General features: G+C 34.0%; 2 protein-coding genes and 1 long non-coding RNA gene across 5 annotated transcripts; 1 reads left to right on the top strand and 2 right to left on the bottom strand.

Annotated features, from left to right (window-relative positions):
* Positions 1 to 6,684: 6,684 nt before the first annotated feature.
* Positions 6,685 to 8,790, bottom strand: LOC116806029. Its single transcript, XR_004365500.1, has 5 exons — positions 8,712 to 8,790; positions 8,254 to 8,491; positions 7,379 to 8,180; positions 6,801 to 6,968; positions 6,685 to 6,743 (listed from the first exon to the last, which is right to left on the bottom strand). It is a non-coding gene; the product is annotated as an uncharacterized LOC116806029 (long non-coding RNA).
* An 878-nt stretch (positions 8,791 to 9,668) lies between these two features.
* Positions 9,669 to 10,786, top strand: LOC6569927 (transmembrane emp24 domain-containing protein bai). The gene is made up of 5 exons (XM_001996163.2): positions 9,669 to 9,928; positions 9,994 to 10,114; positions 10,171 to 10,241; positions 10,317 to 10,443; positions 10,509 to 10,786. The coding sequence occupies exons 1-5, from the start codon at positions 9,749 to 9,751 to the stop codon at positions 10,628 to 10,630; spliced, it is 621 nt and encodes a 206-aa protein (XP_001996199.2). The 5' UTR covers positions 9,669 to 9,748; the 3' UTR covers positions 10,631 to 10,786.
* Positions 10,787 to 10,980: 194 nt separating this feature from the next.
* On the bottom strand, positions 10,981 to 18,137 carry LOC116806021 (inositol polyphosphate-5-phosphatase A). 3 transcript variants are annotated; one of them, XM_032741764.2, is made up of 9 exons: positions 18,021 to 18,134; positions 17,628 to 17,858; positions 17,396 to 17,569; positions 15,961 to 16,133; positions 15,249 to 15,336; positions 15,032 to 15,187; positions 14,736 to 14,975; positions 13,688 to 13,724; positions 10,981 to 11,398 (listed from the first exon to the last, which is right to left on the bottom strand). In XM_032741764.2, the coding sequence occupies exons 1-9, from the start codon at positions 18,093 to 18,095 to the stop codon at positions 11,157 to 11,159; spliced, it is 1,416 nt and encodes a 471-aa protein (XP_032597655.1). In that variant the 5' UTR covers positions 18,096 to 18,134; the 3' UTR covers positions 10,981 to 11,156. The 3 variants fall into 3 exon arrangements, with proteins under 3 accessions (XP_032597655.1, XP_032597657.1, XP_032597654.1); XM_032741766.2 differs by lacking the exon at positions 13,688 to 13,724 and having other exon boundaries at positions 11,303 to 11,398; positions 18,021 to 18,135; XM_032741763.1 differs by lacking the exon at positions 10,981 to 11,398 and having other exon boundaries at positions 12,717 to 13,724; positions 18,021 to 18,137.
* Positions 18,138 to 20,500: the final 2,363 nt, after the last annotated feature.

Genomic DNA, 20,500 nt, shown 5'->3' with positions numbered 1-20,500 from the left:
CATGTCTTGCATCTGTGTAACTTGGTGGAGAACAAAGGACATAGAAATGGGTTCTTACCCAAACCAAGACAGCAAACATCACCTTTACCGCCCAGAAATCATATTCCGTTACATAAATGGCCCCAAACAAATAACTCTGTACAATGGACGAATTTCAACCTAAACCTATATCACACCTCTAAACCAAATATGAATCATCAGATGATCCAACAGCATAAACAATACCCTCAACCATTCCGTGGCCAAAACACAATGCCGCAACAATTTTTCAATCCTAGACAGGGATACCAAGCGCCTTCGCGCCCATTTTTCCCAAAACCAGAGCCAAAACCTGTACCAATGTAGATAGATTACTCCATCAGAACCAAAAACGTTAACATGAACAAGCCAAGGACCAATGACTTTGCTGGCAAATATCCCATCAACGCACCTAGCGGTCAACCTCCTAAGATTCAACGACAGTTCCATATCGCGACCGGACAATCAGAAGGCGGGGATGAACAATCAAACCAAGGAACAAGTTTATCTCGAATCTGCCGAACCGGAAGGAGCCTACGCCCTACCTGTTGAGGAAGGAAATGGAATTCTGCCCTATTGCCAGTGCATAACGAGGAACGGCAACCCATTGAATTTTCTGATAGACACAGGCTCAAATCAGAATTACATCCAACCAAGTTTAGTTCCAAATCCGAGACCAAACCAAAAAGCATTTAATGCAACGTTCGTTGGTAGACAAACAAAAATATCCCACCACACTTTTTTTAGTTTATTCGGTCAAGGAAATAGACCAATCAAATTTTTCTTGCTACCGACCTTCAAAACCTTCCATGGTATCCTAGGTAACGATACCTTCAAACAGCTGAAAGCTGTTATTGACGTCAAGAACGAAGCATTAATTATCGACGGAAACTATCAGATTAAAATAAGACAACTAGAAACACAGGCAGTAAATAACATAAAGTTACGGACATAGCACATGACAAACAAACAAACAAAAAGATTCATAGATCACGTTACTAAGACCCGTACAACGCTGTTCGCAGAACCAGACGAGAAATAAGAACCACATCAGATTCTCCAGTATATATCAAGCACTACCAATACCCTACTTCGATAATAGGAGAGGTCGAAAAACAAATAGATCAGTTGCTGCGAGACGGCATAATAAGACCTTCACGGTCACCATACAACGCTCCCGTGTAAGTAGTACCATAAAAGAGCGACGCTTCGGGCAAAGAAAAGTTTCGAATAGTCATCGACTATAGAAAACTTAACTCTGTAACAATTTCGGATCAATACCTGCGATCCCTGAGATTGCAGAAATCATCGCACAATAGGGCGAAAATAAGTATTTTTCCGTACTAGATCTGAAAAGTGGATTTCATCAAATCCCTCGCATCGCGGAAACTATGAAGTCACCAGACTTCCGTTTGGACTAAAAAATTCGCCATCAATATTCCAACGAGCATTAGACGATAACCTAAGGGATAACGTCGGAAAAATTTGTTACGTTTACATCGACGATATTATTGTCTTTAGCAAGTCGGAAGACGAACACATCAAGCATCTAAATTTTTCACGACCTTAGATAAAGCAAATATGAAAATTTAAATCGACAAATGAGAGTTTTTCAAGACTGTAGTCGATTTCCCAGGTTTCACTATTTCAGCAGATGGAATTAAAACCAATTGCGAAAAAGAGCTATCAAAAGTTTTCAAACACCCAAAAGCCTCAAAGACTTACGTTCTTTCTTGGATTTATCAAGCTATTACAAAAGATTCATTCGGGATTATGCCAAATTGGTCAAACCCCTCACAACTCTCCTAAGAGGAGAAAACGGTAGACTTTCAAAGAATCTCTCCCATAAAGCGGAGTAACACTTGACAGTAATGCAATTAAAGCAATTGACAAAATTAAGAGCACGCTCAGCTCAAACGGCGTGGTACTAGCGTACCCCAATTTTTACAAAGAGTTTCATTTGATAACAGATGCATCAAATTTCGCCATCGAACCAGTCCTAGAGCAAGAAGGTAGACCCATTACTTACATATCGCGCACACTCTCGCAAACAGAAAAAAATTACGCAACTAACGAAAAGGAAATGTTAGCTATTGTGTGGGCACTTCAGAATCTGCCCATGTACCTCTACGGTACTTCAAGGGTAATAATCTTTACAGACCATCAACCTCTTACCTTCGCACTGAGTAGCAAGAATCATAACGGAAAATTAAAAATATGAAAAAGTTACCTCGAAGAGTACAACCACGAATTAAGATTTAAGCCAGGAACTTCTAACGTTGATGCAGACGCTCTATCCAGAAATCCCCCAAATCCCGAAATAAACAACACAGCAACATCAACTGTACAAAGTGATGACAGCTCATCACACAATCTCATTCCAGTAATGGAAATCCCAATTAACGTCTTAAAAAATTCAATTTTTCTTATTACCATCAGAAACATAATCATACAAATTCAAAATACCCTTTCCTACATATCACAGACGCATCGTTAAAAAACTAGACTACTCAGAAGACGACTTAATAGACATTTTGAAAAAATAGGTTAAAATCCAAAAATTGTCAATGGATTTCATGACGGAAAATATTATGGCGACAATTCAGAACATATACCCCTATTATTTCGGGAGTTACAAAGTGAGGTATACCCAAAAACTAGTTCAGGACATCACATGCGAAAGCGAACAAACAAAAATAATAACAAATTCTCAAAGTACGCACAAATTAAAATTTTAAATTCAAAAGCAGCTGAAGATAAAAAACACTCACTGCGTGAGGTTATGATAGCTTTCGGTACGCCCAAGCTAGTTGTTATGGACAACGAAAGAGCTCTAAATTCCGCATCCATCAAATTCTTACTAGAAAACCAATTAAAAGCAAAAATCTACACGATACCACCATATAATTCAACAGGCAACGGTCAAGCTGAAAGATTTCATTCAACACTTACCGAAATAATGAGATGTGTGAAAAAGGATGACGGAGTAACAAATATCGAAGATTTTATATTTAAGTAATCGCAAAACCAATAGATACATTTTTCGAAACACGAATCAGAGACAAATTAAAACACAAACAAATTAATGTTTTAGAATACCATAATAACAAGAAAAAAAAACTATAAAACAATACGAAAAGGGCGCATATTTTATGGCAAAATAGACAAAAGATTAGACTGTAAACTGACCCCGAAAAAAATAGTCGATGAAAATTGAAATACCACCATACAAATACAAGGTGAACGGATAATCCATAAAAATAAAAACATAATATTTTACAGATTCTTCCTACCAACATGTCTCGGACTAGCGACCATATTGGACTACTCGCATTCAAAAATTATACCCATAAAACAGGAGTCGCAGCAGTAGAAAACGGCACTTACAAAATAATTAATGTATTCAACATTGAAGAATACGAAATGGCGTTTGGTAACTTATCAAACAAACTTAACGAGATAAATAAAACACACCCACTCTTCCCTTTACTTGCATTCGAATTTGCAAAATTAGAATCAGACTTGAGAACATTGAAACCAGCACAAAGAAAAGCCAGAGCAGCAAATGCATTAGGCACAGTTTGGAAATGGTTGGCCGGCACTCCGGACCACTATGATTACGAGATTTTAGTTTAAAAAAACAGACGAACAAGTAGAAAATAATAATAAACAATTAAATATAAATACAAATCTAAGCAAAAGAATGAATGAATTAACCGAAACAACAAATAAAATTGTAAAAGAAACCATAGACAATAAGAATTTTCAAGATGAAATAGCTACACTTTTGAAATATAAAATACAAATTTTAAAGAAGAATTTAATAATTTAATACATTGGGCAAAATCTAATACAATAAACTCAATAATGCTGTCAGAAATAGAAACAGAAAAAATTTCAAACCTATTAGAAGAAAAAAATACATTTTTTATTAATCCCGAAGAATTGTCAGAATTTGCTAAAATCAAAACTGCCACAAACTACAAAAAAAAAAATGGATATCATTAATAATCCAATTTTGTCAAAAGAAATTTTTAGAACCTTATTGCTATTACCAATAAGAAAAATACAATTAAATCAATAAGTGAAAATTCGATAACATAATTAAGTGTATCCAACAAATTTTTGGAACCAAAGAAAATTGTGAAACTCACAACGGAAAAAGCATATGTAGAAAAACTAAGTTAACAGATCTAAGTAACGACACTTGTATAACACGAATCTTCAAAAACAAAATAGCCGATTGTAAATTCATAAATAGTCAACATGTACCCGACCACGAAGAATTGTTCACCGGTTCGATTCTGCTTAAGAAGAACCAATAGACTTAAGGGGAACATTCCTCATCCAGTTCGAAAATTCTACAGTCAGGATATAGAAGACCTTTACTTGCCGAAAGTAATGACATCCGTGGAAGCAACACCACCATTGCTGCAAATAACAGACGGAAAATCAGAAGTCGAAGAAGTACTCTCATTGCAAATGTTAAAGGAAATAAACATTAATAATACAAAGGAACTAAAAACACTCCGAAACAGTAGCACAACCACCAGAAATAGTAAATTTTGGACTCTCAACCACGCTCTTGAACATACTATCGATCATAGTCACCTGTTGGATCAAACAAAAATCTGGCACAAGAGAAATAAATAGACAGGAAGACAATCCCCCGGAGCAGAGTCAAACCATCCAATTAAGATTCTACATCGCGTCCGAGGACGTCCGCATTTAAAGGGGGAGGAGTTAACATTCATTATTACAAATAACTAAATCCAACGCATTCGAATAAATATCATAAGAATCGCGTGCCTAGTCAGCATATTTTCGGCAACGCGGGACTCAAACAGAAATTTGCTGCAGAAATAACTAAGGCGCATGGAAAAATAAGACACGCCCCGTCAGCACATTCCACTTGAAGACCATCGTGGGACCGAGAACGGATAACTGACACCACCAGTGACAAAGTTGCTGCAATCAAAGCGCCAGCAATCAAAGCGACAAAGCCAAAGACGTCTGCAGGATCAGCAGTCCGTTTAGTTATGGTAAGTTAGAGATTATGAATTTAGTCTAAATAAAGCACTTGAACAGAACAATTTCGCTTTTTTTTACTAAAAACGACAAGGACTCGATTAATTCATACAACCGAATTCAGTTCAAAATCCAAAACCGAACAAAAAAATATTTAATGAAACTTCCGTTGGTAAGCCAAGATATCTCACCACACGTTTCTTAGTTTATTTGGTCAAAAAATGGCCCAATTAAGTTTTTCCAGGTACCAACTTTAAAAACATTTCACGGCATCCTAGGCAGTGATACCTTAAAACAGCAGAACGCTGTTATTGCGGTCAAGAAGGATGCATTAATTGTAGATGGAAATTATAAAAATTAAATAAGACACTTAGAAATACAGGTAGTAAACAATATACTCGTAAAAGTACGGACAGAGCACACGATAAACAAGCAAACAAGTCATACAACTTTGTTCGCAGAGCCAGACGAAGTACTGACCTACACCACCAGAGTGTTAGGCGAATTAAGAACGGCATCGTATAGCAAGTATTACCAATAGCCTAATTTTCTAAGGGGAGAAGTCGAAAAACAATTAAACCAGTTGCTAAGGCTAAGAAATTCGCTATCAATATTCTGAAGAGCATTAGACTAAATACTAAGAGAGCATGCTATGTCAACGATATCATCGTTTTTGGCCGAACCGAAGACGAACTCGTCAAGCATCTGAATACGATCTTCAGGACATTGAAGTTGAAATATTTCATTCAACATTAAACGAAATAATGAGAATATAATTTTGAAGATCTAATACTTAAATCAATTTAGATATACAACTAATCAATACCTTCAACAGTAAACGCAAAACTAATGGACATATTTTTAGTAACAGAAGACACCACCTACCCCCAAAAGTTAAAGTAGAAAAGAACCAAAGTCAGAGACAAAAAACAAGTTGAAGATCTATAATACCAAAGCACAGTCCACTGTAACATTTAGAAGAGGGTGGGCTCAAATTTTACAACCAAATACAAGAAAGAAATAGTAGAGAAAAAATATAGAAATACTAACCATATAGGTGGCCGAATAATCCATAAAAATAATTTAAAAACATTATATTTATAGATTTTTCTAATGTCTTGATGTAGCGGCCATATTAGACTAATACCATTCACATACAAACGGGAGTTGGAGCCGAAGAAAATGGCACCTATCATACCTTTGACATCGAAAAATACGAATACTTTTCTACTCCACAGTGATCCACACCACCCCTTTCAAACTGATAACAGAAAAGTCAGAAGTCAAAGAAATACTGTCGCTACAACTGTTATGGAATATATAAATATAAAGTAAGCAACACAACCACGATAGCACGGAAATTATCAGTCTCAGTCACACTCTCCATCTGAATAGTGGCCGTGGTCACATGTTTGAAAAGACAACGTGGGACTCAGACAGAAATACACGCGCCCCGACAGCACATTCCATTAAAGGACCATCGTGGGACTCAGACGAGACAACTGACACCTCCACCAATGCGACACAGCTGCAACGACCAAAGCGCCAACGATAACACGCCAGCGGAATCAGCAGTCCGAGGTTTAATTATGATAAGTTAGAGTTTACAAACTTAGTCCAAATAAAGCACTTGAACAAAACAATCTGGTTTTTTTTTATTAAAAACCACAAGGAATCGATTAATTCATATGTCGATGCTGCAAAACAAATAATGGTGTTAAAAAACTAAATTATAAAATGAATACTTGAAGTACCTGAGGTATGATGTGGGTTATGTTGCGCTTCGAAAAGTTCATGCAATCACTGAAATAAACACTCGTAATATTGTAAGTCAGCTCCGTTGTTTTTTTTTTTTTAGATTTCGCCGAATGGTATCCTTGCACAGTGGTGCCTTTTCATTTTTCAGTCCAAATTCATATCTTCTAAAGTAATAAAAATATTTTCAAAATGTAATTAGCGATAGGGAGTGATAGAAAATGTAATAAGCTTTAAAATAAATGCTCAAGCAGGCTTTTTATGTTTACTTAATCGGGTATTACCTAGTGCGCCTCTTACCAGAATGTAACTTCTGTTTCCATTTTTTTTGGCTTGCTTATAAGATTGCTTTGTACAGTTCTTTACTATGTAATGTATATATGAAAATAATAAACTTCAAATAATGTATTCTTTAAAAAAAAAAGTGTATTTTGGTGTAGGAAAAAAAATTCAAACCAGAAAATGTATCTTTCAGATGCATTTATATATGCACATTATACACATACATATGTGTATATACATTTATATATATATATGAGGAATCTCGAGGCGTTCAGTAGATTGAAGAGGCTCTTACCAGCGCGACTCTCGCAGTCCATCCAGACATTAAGATATATTTTGTTATCCAGTGTGAAGCCTTTTTATTCCAACAGCACTCCAGAGAAATAAAGTATTGCATTAGTAAGAACATTTAAAATACATGTTGAACTCAAAATGTTCATCATATTAACTGTACTTCTGTCATTTATAGCACTGAATGGTTCGGTGGAAAAATTTTCCTCAACTCACCAGCCATATGAATTTTGAATCAATCATAGAAATGAAGCATATGATGTTGTGGAAGACATGCTCTCAAATACCGAGTTTGTTCACTGCATACAGGAAGTGCAGGAAAGCGAGCAGAAGTTTCCAGATTTATGTGTTGAGGATGCATGTTTATTTAAGAAGCCATGGAACCCGAACTATCATCAATCAAGTAATCCAAATGGCACATATAACTTAAGGCGGACTTTTGCAGCTTGTCGCAGATGGCCATAGAAATAAAAGCATGAATAGCCGGTTGTGATACTTGTAAGATGACGATAAACTCGGAAAAAACGATCAACCCAGTAATGGTTGCGAAAAGGAAAACGGAAATTCCCGAACAAAAGTTGTATTGGATGTTTCGAGGTCACGCCGTGGAAACGTTGCTCATTTGTTTAATCACATGTCCAAGTTTATTTTGCTAATGGAATTAAGCTTACAGACTTTCGAAGACATAACAGTGTGAAGCTCGGAGCGGCACAAATCACAAAAGTTTTCGATCAGGAAATATTACGAACTCATATACTGGGAGCGTTATTCCTCAGTGGGAAATCTTTCAAGGTCGGAATTTTCATCTGGTGAGAGAGCAGAGTAGAATTATTTTTTGAATAAATTATAATTTAAAGATGCAAGAGACTCAACACTTACCAGATCAAGAGGTCTTAACCCCCAACTTTGTCCTCAGTGATTTTAACAAGCGCATCAATGCCAAGTTCTGCACAAATCAAACCACTTGCGCGAGTTGTAGACACATTCACAACAAGCAACAGGCTCGGCTTTTTCATGGGAAGTACAGTAATCAAGTTAATGCCCGACTAGCCTTGGCCAAAGAATATGGAACTATTTCAGGGAATGAGCGGCGTCCAAAAATGACTGATACAGGGGCCTAGTTGTGAGAGTACAATAAAGTTTCATAAAAATGTTTATGTTGTTGCGTGTTGTTTAATTTGGGGTAAAAGAAATGCGCAGTTTATGCAAAAGTGATGCGCATTTATTGCACCAATGATGCACACAAAAGCTGACATTATTTATTAACAAACTGCTGCACACTTTCTCCAAAACATATTGATAATTCTATTTAACTCCTTAAAAAAAAAATATTATACACTTAAATGCGCCACATTGTTTAAAACTTCCCTCGAGTTGCATGCATATGCAACAGAGGCACAAGAGATCCACGTGGTCGGAATGTACAGACTTTATGAATAATATAACATTAATTTGAATTCACGGGCACAAATGTTCTTGATCCTTAACCTGGCGAGATTTCCTGGCAATGATAAGGTTGTATTCAGACCCCAAATTGATATAAATGTATACACACAAACTTATATGTAGAAATGTATATACATATATATTTATATATATACATACTTAAATATATTTTTAATAACTATCTGAGCGCTTTACAATATTCGAAATGAATGTAATATTTATGTATTTAATTTAGTGTTAAGTTTCTGCGCGCCGAATTTGAGGAAATTAGAGTTGCCAGACAGTTGATAGACAATTCGAAGGTTGGCTCAGTGGTTTTGGATAAATAAGTGCTTGTAAATTTGGTAACTGAAGAGATATTATAAGGTTGGAATAATTTTAAAATTGAGGGAGAAAAGAAAGAATTTACAGTTAAGGAGGACCATATAGCTTATTAAAATCAAAAGCCTACACGATGTGAAGCAGACGTCCGAACGTGTTAAACTTTAAGAGTGGACGAAAATATAAAATTTCTTTGTGCAACAAAAGGAATTATGTACATCATCTGGCTATGCACAAACGACGAAGATTCTAGCACGGCGAAACTTTAAGGGGCATTATAAAAAATTCTGTGTGATATGGTTTAGCCAAAATTCTATATATCGTTTTGTGAGGATTGGCATTTCTAATTACCTATTACTGATAACAACTGAAAGACTTAATTTTTAACTTTTAGCATTCGATGCTCATATAGCTCACCATGACCCAACTTATCAGATATTTAATGCAGTCGGATTTTAGTCGATATGAAGTCTCTATGCATTGCGTGCTTTGTGATTGTACAAAAATACTATCGATAAACTTAAACAATATTTAACCCATCCCTTAGCCAACTCATCTTTGCCTCGTTTGTCAAAATTGCTATTTTGTGCGTAGGAAATAAAAGAAAATGCTCAAATCACTATTATGTATTCTTTTAATCTTTGGATGTCTTTGCCGCATTCACGGTGTAATGTTCCACTTGACACCGAACACACAAAAATGTCTTAAGGAAGATATACAGGCAAATCAATTAGTAATGGGCGAATATGAGGTCTCCGACGTTCCCGGTCAAATAATAGACTACATTGTGAGTATAATTTGTATTATATTCCCTCTCCCTCTCTCGATATTTGCAATTAATAAATATTTTAGGCTCGCGATACCAAAGGACACATCCTGTCGCAGAAGGAACACATTACTAAAGGAAAGTTTAGCTTCACATCCGAGGTTTTCGACGCGTACGAAATTTGTTTCATTTCAAAAGTGCCACCACGTAAGTAGAAATATTGTCAATTTTCAATGTGATGTGACAAATGAGTTTTGCTTTAGACCAACGTGGAATTAGTCAAGAAGTCTCTTTAGTGACTAAAAAGGGTGTTGAAACTAAAAATTACGAAGGAGTAAGTCAATTAATCAGCAAAAGTAAACAAACATTTATCTCATTAATTTTTAATCTACCTACACGAAAACTATAGATTGGAGAGGCTTCTAAACTCAAACCGCTTGAAGTGGACCTTAAGCGCTTAGAAGATCTTTCCGATTCGATTGTACGCGACTTTGCTGTAATGCGTAAACGGGAGGAGGAAATGCGGGATACTAATGGTAATCACTTAAGGACACCATCAAATTTGCCCTCGTAAAATATATTATTTTTTGTTCTATTGCAGAGAAAACTAATAGTAGAGTACTGTTCTTTAGCATTTTCAGTATGTGCTGCTTGCTTGGCTTGGCAACTTGGCAAGTTCTATATCTTCGCAGATATTTTAAGGCAAAAAAACTCATTGAATAGTTTTGTACAAAGGCGACACGCTGTTATGTATGTTTCAAAGAGCCTGAGCTTCACAGCTGTACATCTCAATTCCTTTAGAAATAAAGTGTACCAAATCAAAAATAAATAAAACTTCACGTTTTCATAATAAGTTATGGGATTGTGATTTTCAACATTTTTGTTAAGTTTTTTCTCACGACATATATATGTATGTATACACACGATTAAGCTTCTCAGCTTAAACCGACATCCAACTGCAGTGATAGTCAATTAAATACTTTTAACTGATAGTTCGCTTATCATATAAAAACTTTGATGGAATTACTGTCTCTTTTCCGAGCAGATATATATTTATTTTTTGTAATTTAACCACTACCTAAACTCTGGACATTGGTAAAACGATAGTTGTATTTATGCACATTTGAAGTTACAGTAATTTATATTCATTTAACATTTATTTCAACGATATATAATAAGTATAATACTTGGGATACGGATTGTAAATTCCATTTGGTATTATTCTCAGACAACATTTTGAGTGGACCTTCTAAACGGTTGTCTCTTTTAGCAGCACTGTTCCATTTGTTTCTAGCTTACCAAGACAATTATCTTCGCCAGGCTCATTATTGATCGAAGATATTGATTTTACCGCAACATAATGAGAGTTGGAAATCGAACTAGGAGCATCTACATTCGATTGTTCCATCCAGAGACTTTCACTCACCAAGGTTTGATTCATTAAACTCTTTAATGAATTTAGTGTTTTTTCTAAGTGTGAGTTATCCGGTCCTATAATAACAATATAAAATATATGTTCAGTCTATATACCTTATTGATAAAAATGTTAAACAAAAGTAATCTGAAACAAAAAATATTATTCAAAGCGTCTTAAGAAAATAAATAAAAAAAATAGAAAAGTTAACATTAACTAACTTTTATTATTAACAATGATTATTATTATAAATAATAAAATATACAAATAAAAATTTAACGAAATATGTGTTTTTAAAAATGTAATTACATTAGCTCTTTCATGAAACACCTAATATAACAAATTGAAATTATGTTTTTAACAATTTTCTAAGCTATTTATCTAATCTTGTAAATATAAATATGTATGTGTATATGTACATGGACAATTGGAAGATACATTTATGTTTAACCAGGGGCCAAATATCACTTGTCTACATCCCAATTATAATATGTATTTCCTGGATAGGTAATTATAGTTATTCAATTTTGTGATATCAACCAACAAGTAGATAATTTTCAAAAATTGTGCTTAACAGATTTGACTGTTTTGCAACATATTATCCATATAAATATACGTTTACAAATACATGTACATTTTTACATTCACAAGTACATATCCATATATAATTATACATATAGATTAAGTAAAATATGGCTGCTACTTGATTTATCTTTGGTGTAAAATTAAGTTGACATTTTTATATTTGCAGGAATTGTCATATTTTTTTAATTAAATGCGTAAATCATTGAAAGGGACATCTTCGACAGAATTAATGTCTAAACAAATAATATCATGTTAATCTCCCATTGAGTTCAATGGTCAAAAATTAATTTCTTGCCTTATAAAACTTTCAAGTTTTCAAACATTTTTTTACTGATCTTGAAGTAACGCACTTTCAACTTTTGCAAGAAATTCGGGTTGCAAGGGTTGTGTAATCTTTAACATACCAAAGATATCTGATCTTTCTTAATTTTGATTATTCCTCAAATAATTTTAATTGTATGCAAATCCTAATAAAGTCTCCGTTGGTTCCTTCTTGTGCATGGGTGGGATGCATAAGAGAGACGACAATTTTTGGCTTTGTGTTTGTAGAATTTGCTTAAGTGACTTTAGGATCATTGTTCTATTTGTTAGCATGAAATACTAATACATAGATAAACTTAATGTTGGTATATGTTATTTTGAGTTTAAATGTGTCGAAAGGAATTTTTGTTATTATTTTTTTCTGTTCACTAAATAAATAACACAATTATACATTCACTTAAAAAATATTACAAAAATTATAGCAACAATATTTAAAAATTATAAATATTTAAGAAATATGTATGTAAAATTTTAGTAAAATAAACAGACTTTAAAATACTCATTTACAATAGGCATAATAAACTTAAATTATTGAATACTACAACACATAGAAAAAATACTAGGATTGCGATTTTGACTGTTTGAAAACGTTTTTGGGGAGCACATAACATCAACACTATTATTATCGCCCTTTCTATCAGTAATAACATCCCTTTTCGTGGTATGCATTGATATTCTTTGAAGGTCTTCTAATCGAGACTTTAGCTGTAGAGGCGTAACCGTGGCTTTTGATTGTTTCTCTGCGATTGCATGGACCGACTGCGAAGAACGCAAGTCGTCGCTTCCATTTTGCTCAGAGTGTTGCTTCTTATGATCGTCATTAATATTATCCATACATAGCTCGATTTTGTGACTATTGCTTGAGGTAGTTGTGGATGTGCTTCTAAGCTCAGGATATGGTGAATGAGACTCATTGCTTTCTGGCGTATAGGGGTCCACGTGTGAGTTTTCAATATAAGTATTAAGATGATGTGTATCGATTCGGTTTACGATTATATTTTCTGATAGTATAACACTATTTGGTAATATCCTGTATGGATGCTCTACAGGTTGCTTTTTCATTATATTACGGCACACTGGACAAATGGGACTTTTTGTTGCACAGTCAATTTCACTGGACTCAACGTTACATACCGGGCTACACATGCAAACATACACATTATCTGAGTCAATTATATTGATGCTAATGCTTGGGTAATCTGATGAAAATTGTTTTACATTGTCGACATCTTCAAAGGCTAATGCAGAGGTTTTTCCAAATTCAGTTAAGTTGCCTCTAACAAATTCTAAGGGACAGTCTTGCGATATTACTTCTTGCTTTTCACCTTTACCTTCTTTAAGTATTGTTTTATATATTTTGTTTAAATAGGGACAAGATTTGTATGGAACAGGTGATGTTAAATCGTTGCTTTTTTTAGCATGTCTATTTTTACAGCTGCAATCACATGATCTATAAGTACCTTTGTTTGGCTTTAGACGAACAGTTAAGTAAATGGGCTACATGACAAGAAGAGAAGAAAACATATTAGATCAACTGAATTTATATATACACATAATAAGTTTATATATATATAGGCAAGTCTAAAAGCTTATACCCATTTTAAACTTTTTATTTACTATTTGTATTAGAAATGATTTTTAGTAGAACAGTGTCGAATGTAATACGGTTCTGATACTGTACTCTAATTTCCGATTTCCACTACCACTAATTTTACTACCAAATGGAAACTTTATGTTTATCTGTCGTTTCGATTTTAGTGGTAAGTATAAATTTAATGCTAATGCAAGAAAAAAATATTAGGCACTGATAAAACTGATAGTATTTGATTTAAATTTTCAAGTCTTCTTGAGTTCGACTATAACAAAGTCATTATTATGTCATAATACCTTTCGTTCTTTCTATTAAAACGATAGACTGTTTTTAGCCTTTTAAAGGCTATTTCAATTTTGCTTTAAATTTTCAACGCATAGAAGGGAATGTATCCGACCCAACATTTTATTCTGCTGTCAATGTATATAAGCAGAAATCCAGTTATAAAGCTATGAAAGTATGAATCTAGTAATACACTCATATTCTTACCTCTTTCGGAGCTAAACAAAATCTTTTAATACAAAATTACTATACAAGTGCACAGTATTCCAGTTCAATGCCAGTCGTGAAGCAGAAAACATTAATAAAATTGGTTTGGAACGTAAAAAAAATTCCGATAATCTGGACTAAAATGTAGTTGTCGGCATGTTAAATCCGGTCTATATAATATTCACACACCCAACCTCGCCCCTAAACGTAGGAAATAGTCGCCAAAAGTAGAAGGCAATTACTAGTCATCAATAAAAGTTTTGATGAACACGTCCACTTCCGATTTCAAGATATAAAATAAATAATTCCCATTGTTTTTAAGGTAGACTCACCAAATTGCGAAATTGTAATCTACTTTAAAGTTCGTATTTTAAATTTCCTGACTATATGTTGTATATTTTGCAATGTAACTATTAAATAGTTCTTACCTTATGATCACCCATGCACACAGATTCTCCAATCATATCATATTTCCATTCATCCCTTTCGATTATGTCTTTGACTTGCAGATCCATTAAAATTCGATCGCACCATGACGGACATCTTGTTGACATATAATCGGTAGGCATTTCTGGATCTTCTTCAAAGGGATATGATGGAATAAAAGTTATGGGATATTCAACCAAAATTCCCGAAAGAGGTTCCAATTCTCTGTCAAATTCCTTTAACTACAAGAGCAATAAAGTAATTGAAAAAGATTTGCTTACGTATAATAAAATATTACCCAATGCTCTTTAAATTTAAGTTGATGATCGGCGTGACTAAATTCTTTTTTGCCTACAGTAAGTATATTGTTGCCATCCGAGTTGCGATAATTCATTTTAGTGCTCTCATTCTTAATACTTTGGACGCGATGAGCAGTTAAATTTGTAGTTAATTCCTATTTACAGAAATAAATATTATTTCCATATACAAATAAAGTAATATATATGAATTAATACCTTTACAACACCTGCAGTGTCACATCTGAAGTTAAAATCTCCAAATAAAAAAAATGGGACGGATCTATTTTCTTCATCCAGATGGAACCTAATTATTAGTGATTAAAATACAAATAGGAAAACCAACAAGAATATATAAGATTTTTACTTAAGTTTATCTTTAATTTTTTTGCGAGCAACCACTGTCAAATATTTTACAACTTACATTTAGAATGTAATTCTGGGGCCCTACGCTAATTGATTATTTACAAATTCAGCTATCTCGCAGGGATAATTTTCATGTAATGTAGATGAAAAGTGTTGTTGTCTTCGTTTACTTTGAATTTCCAATGATATAATTTATTTGTGAACAATGTGAATTAGAAAAACATTATGAGTTATAGCGAGAGGCGTTGTTGACGTTTATGTTAATGATTGGTTGCCCCAGCCACCCCGCTAACCAATTATTTAAGGTATATTACTACTAATCTCCTTCAAAGATCGATAGAAAAAATTCGAAGACCTATCCAACCAACCTCTTAAAATATATACACCTGATACTTACTCCATTTTAAGACTAGAGTACCTAAGTTTGAAGGTATATTGCTAGTAAACAACCTCAATCATAGGCAAATATATTTTTTGACCAATTAAAAAATAAATAGTTTGAAGTGGTGTGTTCAATATCGAGTAGTTTTTGTCAGTATAAAGAGTAAAAACATGTATGAATTACCTTTCAATCGTATGTACTAGAGCTCTTCTCCTTGTTTTGCAGTATACAGAAGGAAAATCCTCACATGCTGCCAAATTGGATGCATCATGAAAAAGGTGTATATTCACTAAATCAATGGCAGTTCCATTAATTTCCCATCGTGATCGCATAAACCCTTTCCGAGACCATTTACACTAGGATGAAGTATATAATATATTTTTATGTGCAATAAGCTACATACGCATTTGGATTAGCATCGTTCGTTTAATTATAAACAAAATATTAATACCTAGGTTATACACTGTGCATATTACTGCATTTAGCAGTTTATATTATCATTTCACAAAACAATTCGGAAATCTTATACGATAAATGGGTTTTGCAGACCAACTTCGTGAAATTAAGTTAAATTTCAGGTAAGATGGGAAAATTCAGATAATTGGGGTACGCATGAATGGGTTAAAATATAATCTCCTGCATATAGGCTTTTAGACTAAAATTATATATATGAATAACTTGTCATATAGTTGCTCGAGTCACTAAGCATAAAACACATGCAGTCGTCACATTTTCTAAAAAGTGAATGCATAAGAAATCATTGCGATCCCAGTCTGAAATATCTCTACTTTCTCTGTGCTCCGTGGACGAGAGCGAGGTGAAAGTTGCCTGTCTTTAAGTTTTGAATGCTTAGTGCTTTAATTTTAATTTTTATAGATGTGCAAAGAATTGCACATTGTGTAGGGCTGCCTCTAACAGCCTTAACTCGGAACTTGAATGAATATAAATTATTGACAGTCGAAATAAACTCAAAAATCTAAATTAAAATATAAAATAGAAAAAAATACGATTATGAGTGAAATAAAATCCTTTACTTTGATTACATATATATACATACAGAGAGTTTTGTGATTTCTCCGACCCAATAAAGTATGTACATATTACTTAAGGGTATCACTTTCCAGCTGCACATATACACACACACATATTTGCAAAGCATTGCAAATCTGAAAAACGAAAATCAAACCGCAAAGCATTCAAAACCAAAACCGAACAGCAACAGTGAAAATTGACAACGTTGCTAGAAAGCGGTTACTGCTGGTTTCGCACACACATATGAAGATTTCTGAGTACAGAGAATTTATGCAGCTGCGATAGCAAGCAAAGGAATGAAGTGTGTCATGCTGGTGCCCACAAAATTCAGGTAATTGATTGTTGTTGCGGTTTTGGTTCAACACACACTAAAATTACTGTGTGTAAAAAATGGGCCGACGGCGACATTTAAGTTGAATTATATTCCAATTATTTATGTATATTGCCATTTTGTATTACGCATAAATTATTTGGGAAACTTCCTCTAATCTGCAACTAATTATTATTATTAATATTGTATAACTAAAAAACATGTTAGGTTTTGTGGAATATCTTCATTATATTATTAGTAATAAAAAAAACTTACTTCCGGGAAAAAATGTTGAGGAAATTTTGATTTCTCCTTGGTTGGAACTGATTCAATATTGCCAGAATATATGTGTTTGCCTTCGTCCAGTTTATCCTCCCATTCATGAGATTGAAAATTCCAAATTCTCAAGGAACATAAATCCTTGTGGCCAAAGTAAATGTTGCCAAGAGCCTATGGGACAACGTGAGATAGAATACATTCTAGAGAGAACAAAAGCCAAGCTACTCACAGTAAAATGTTCCGCTGACTTAAAATCTTCGTCCATATAAATACGAACGTAAATAAATTCAGTCTTCGACATGGCCTCACATAAGCATCGGATAAACTCTTTTACGTTATCCATTGAATTCTCGTACGTCTTTCCGCCCACCTCTTGAAGATGTAAGGCCAAAAATCTTGGACTGATTTCCGTTACTTTGGCTATGAACTCCTCGAGCCATATTGTAAGAAGTCTTTCTGGCTGCGCAGCGAGGTGGTTTATGGAACGATTTACATTCAAACTTATTTACTTCAATACAAACATTGGTATGCACATACATACATGCATACATACTTGCATTAGGACACAAATATGTATATAAGAATCAATAAGTATGCATACAATTAAATAAAAAGTACATACATCTTCAAACAAACTTCCGACGTTAGCTGTCACAAGCAATAGTTTAGCATCTGTAAGGTCTTCATTTGTTTCCATTTTATCTAATATTCCCCAAATTTAATTATATTTTGGTACGTTCGAGCAGAGAAGAGCAGGGATGTAAGAAACACATTGATAAATCGATATATTTAGATAATATCGACAATGTGAGGACAATATTCATCGCTATCGATTCGATATTTCTTTAAAATCGGTATCGATCAAGCTCTTTCATCTGTACTTTAGCGGGTGAGCCGATTTAGATGAAATTTTGTTTGCCAGACCGGCTTGAAATGATAAGTATTTGATATCACTGCAAATATATATCACACCTCAGAAGTAGAGTTTTGAGATTTTATGTTGAAGGGACACGAGTGTTACTAAGCAGCAAGAGGATTAAATTTATTTGAAAAGTTAAATAAAGTTTTTTTTATCTATCCCCAGGAAAAAAGGGGAAAGCTTGAATAAACAAAACAGTCAAATAACTCTCGTAGCATTGAAAGCTTTGAAACACAAATATTGGCTTAGTTATAGAATATTTGAACTAGTTAGCAGTTCTAAAGTTCACAATCTAATTCATTACGATTTTGTAGTTGTGCAATTGGATCAATTGGTCAAAAGCTTTAAGTTATGGGATCAAGATGGGCCTTTCAGATGCTTTATGACTATGCACACAAATGTTGAATATTCAGTGCAAAGACTGTCGTGAAATAAGTAACATATGCATAGAAATTTCCTAAAACGTACGAGACATATTTTGAATTGCTGACTAAACTTTAGATGTCGGCAGTTTAACATCAGTCTACAAGGGTGTGTAATCTCCGGCGTGACACAGATAACTGATCTTTCATAACGAAGAAAGTTTATGTGTTAGCTAATGAATTTTCTTTGATGCATATGAAATGGTTTGTTTCAGAATACAGCCCTGAAAGAGTGCACAAGCAAAAGCAACACAAGCATTGTAATGATACTTTCATTATAACCCAATTTTATAAATGATCAGAAAATACAGACAACAACTTGCTTGGCTATTGAAGGTGAACGGTCGACTGTTGCGTGCAGTTAGTTCAAACAACTTATCAAGCAAGAATTTAAAAAAATTGACAAGTTTTTTTTTAATTTTATCTTTAATTTCTGACCGTACTAGATATTCCTGTATATTTCAAAATCTTCGCGTTTTGTAGTCAAATTTCCCAAGTCTCGAAATCGCGAGCTTATACAAACTGCCAGGAAGTAACGTGTAAGAGTCATCGATATAACAGTTTCGTACTGTCAAAGTGTCCGTTTTTATTTAACAAAAAACTATAAAAAAAAATTTAAAAAAAAACACTAAAAATTAAAAAATGTATAATATATCAGATAGTAATAAAATGTATTATCTATATTATATTTATATTTTCTTCAGTGTCTTACATCATTGAAAGAATCCCATTCGTTCCGCTAGTTGCAAATTTTTCTGATGAGTGTGTGCTACACCTGTCGCATATCTATAAAATGAAATAAACTTGAAATGCGTCAGGTATACGAAAACTTAGTCGAAATTTTAAGTCTGTAGGTGGGCACGCTCATAAAAATGCATTCAAGATATAACATACTGTAACATACTTTTGCACAGCATCAATATATCATACAAGCCATTTTAATTGAGTTCAGAGTGAAACGAAGGTTTGTGACTAAGAAGTAAAAATTGTAGCTTGAAAGAAGCCAAAACTATCATTTGGGAAGCGCAAACAAAAACTAGGTATACAATTCATTTTATTATTGCTGGGATATGTGATCTGCTACATCTATCGTGCCCGTTCTGACCCTATAGCTTCAATGTCTTTTGAAGTCAAAACATGCATCCCTAGGATACTACATATTTTCCTAGCCAAGGCGACACAAGCTGCTAGGATGTGCTTTGACTCTTCCTCGCTTTCACAAAGCCGGCACAGTTCGCTTCTATAAATACCCAGTTTATATAGGTGATTTCTTAGTCTTCAATATCCTGTGAATAGACCGGTGAGTATCCCAAGCCAACGAGTCAGAGATGCAATGCAGTACAGCGGCAGGAGTATTCTCGACAGAAATGGAAGTGAAGCTTTTATTTTATCAAGCGTATTGAATGGTATCAAAACTCCAAAGGTTATGATAACAAATTATAATTTTGAAAATAAACATTGAAAAGATTAAATTTAACATTAAGTGTTAACTAAATTCTCATGACTGTCAATAGGAGAATAGTTAGACACATAAGTCGATCGCTGATCGTGGTAGATCGTGCACACCACATACATGTATATTTCTGGTCTAGGCTTTTACGGAGGAGACATTTTATAATTGCGGGTGACTTCGACGGTAGAGAAAAAAGTAATAGCAATTCTTTCGTTGCCGTTCAGAGCCTTCGCAAGTTAAAAATTTGTCTTGCAATTGATCATTTCCAGGCTGAGTAAAGCCCATTTTCTTTTCCCTTCCTTTCAAAG

Source organism: Drosophila grimshawi, unplaced genomic scaffold (assembly GCF_018153295.1).
Source record: "Drosophila grimshawi isolate 15287-2541.00 unplaced genomic scaffold, ASM1815329v1 contig_1148, whole genome shotgun sequence".
Lineage (NCBI taxonomy): Eukaryota > Metazoa > Arthropoda > Insecta > Diptera > Drosophilidae > Drosophila > Drosophila grimshawi.
The sequence above is the reverse complement of the archived record's forward strand: the minus strand, read 5'-3'. Positions and strand labels throughout refer to the sequence as shown.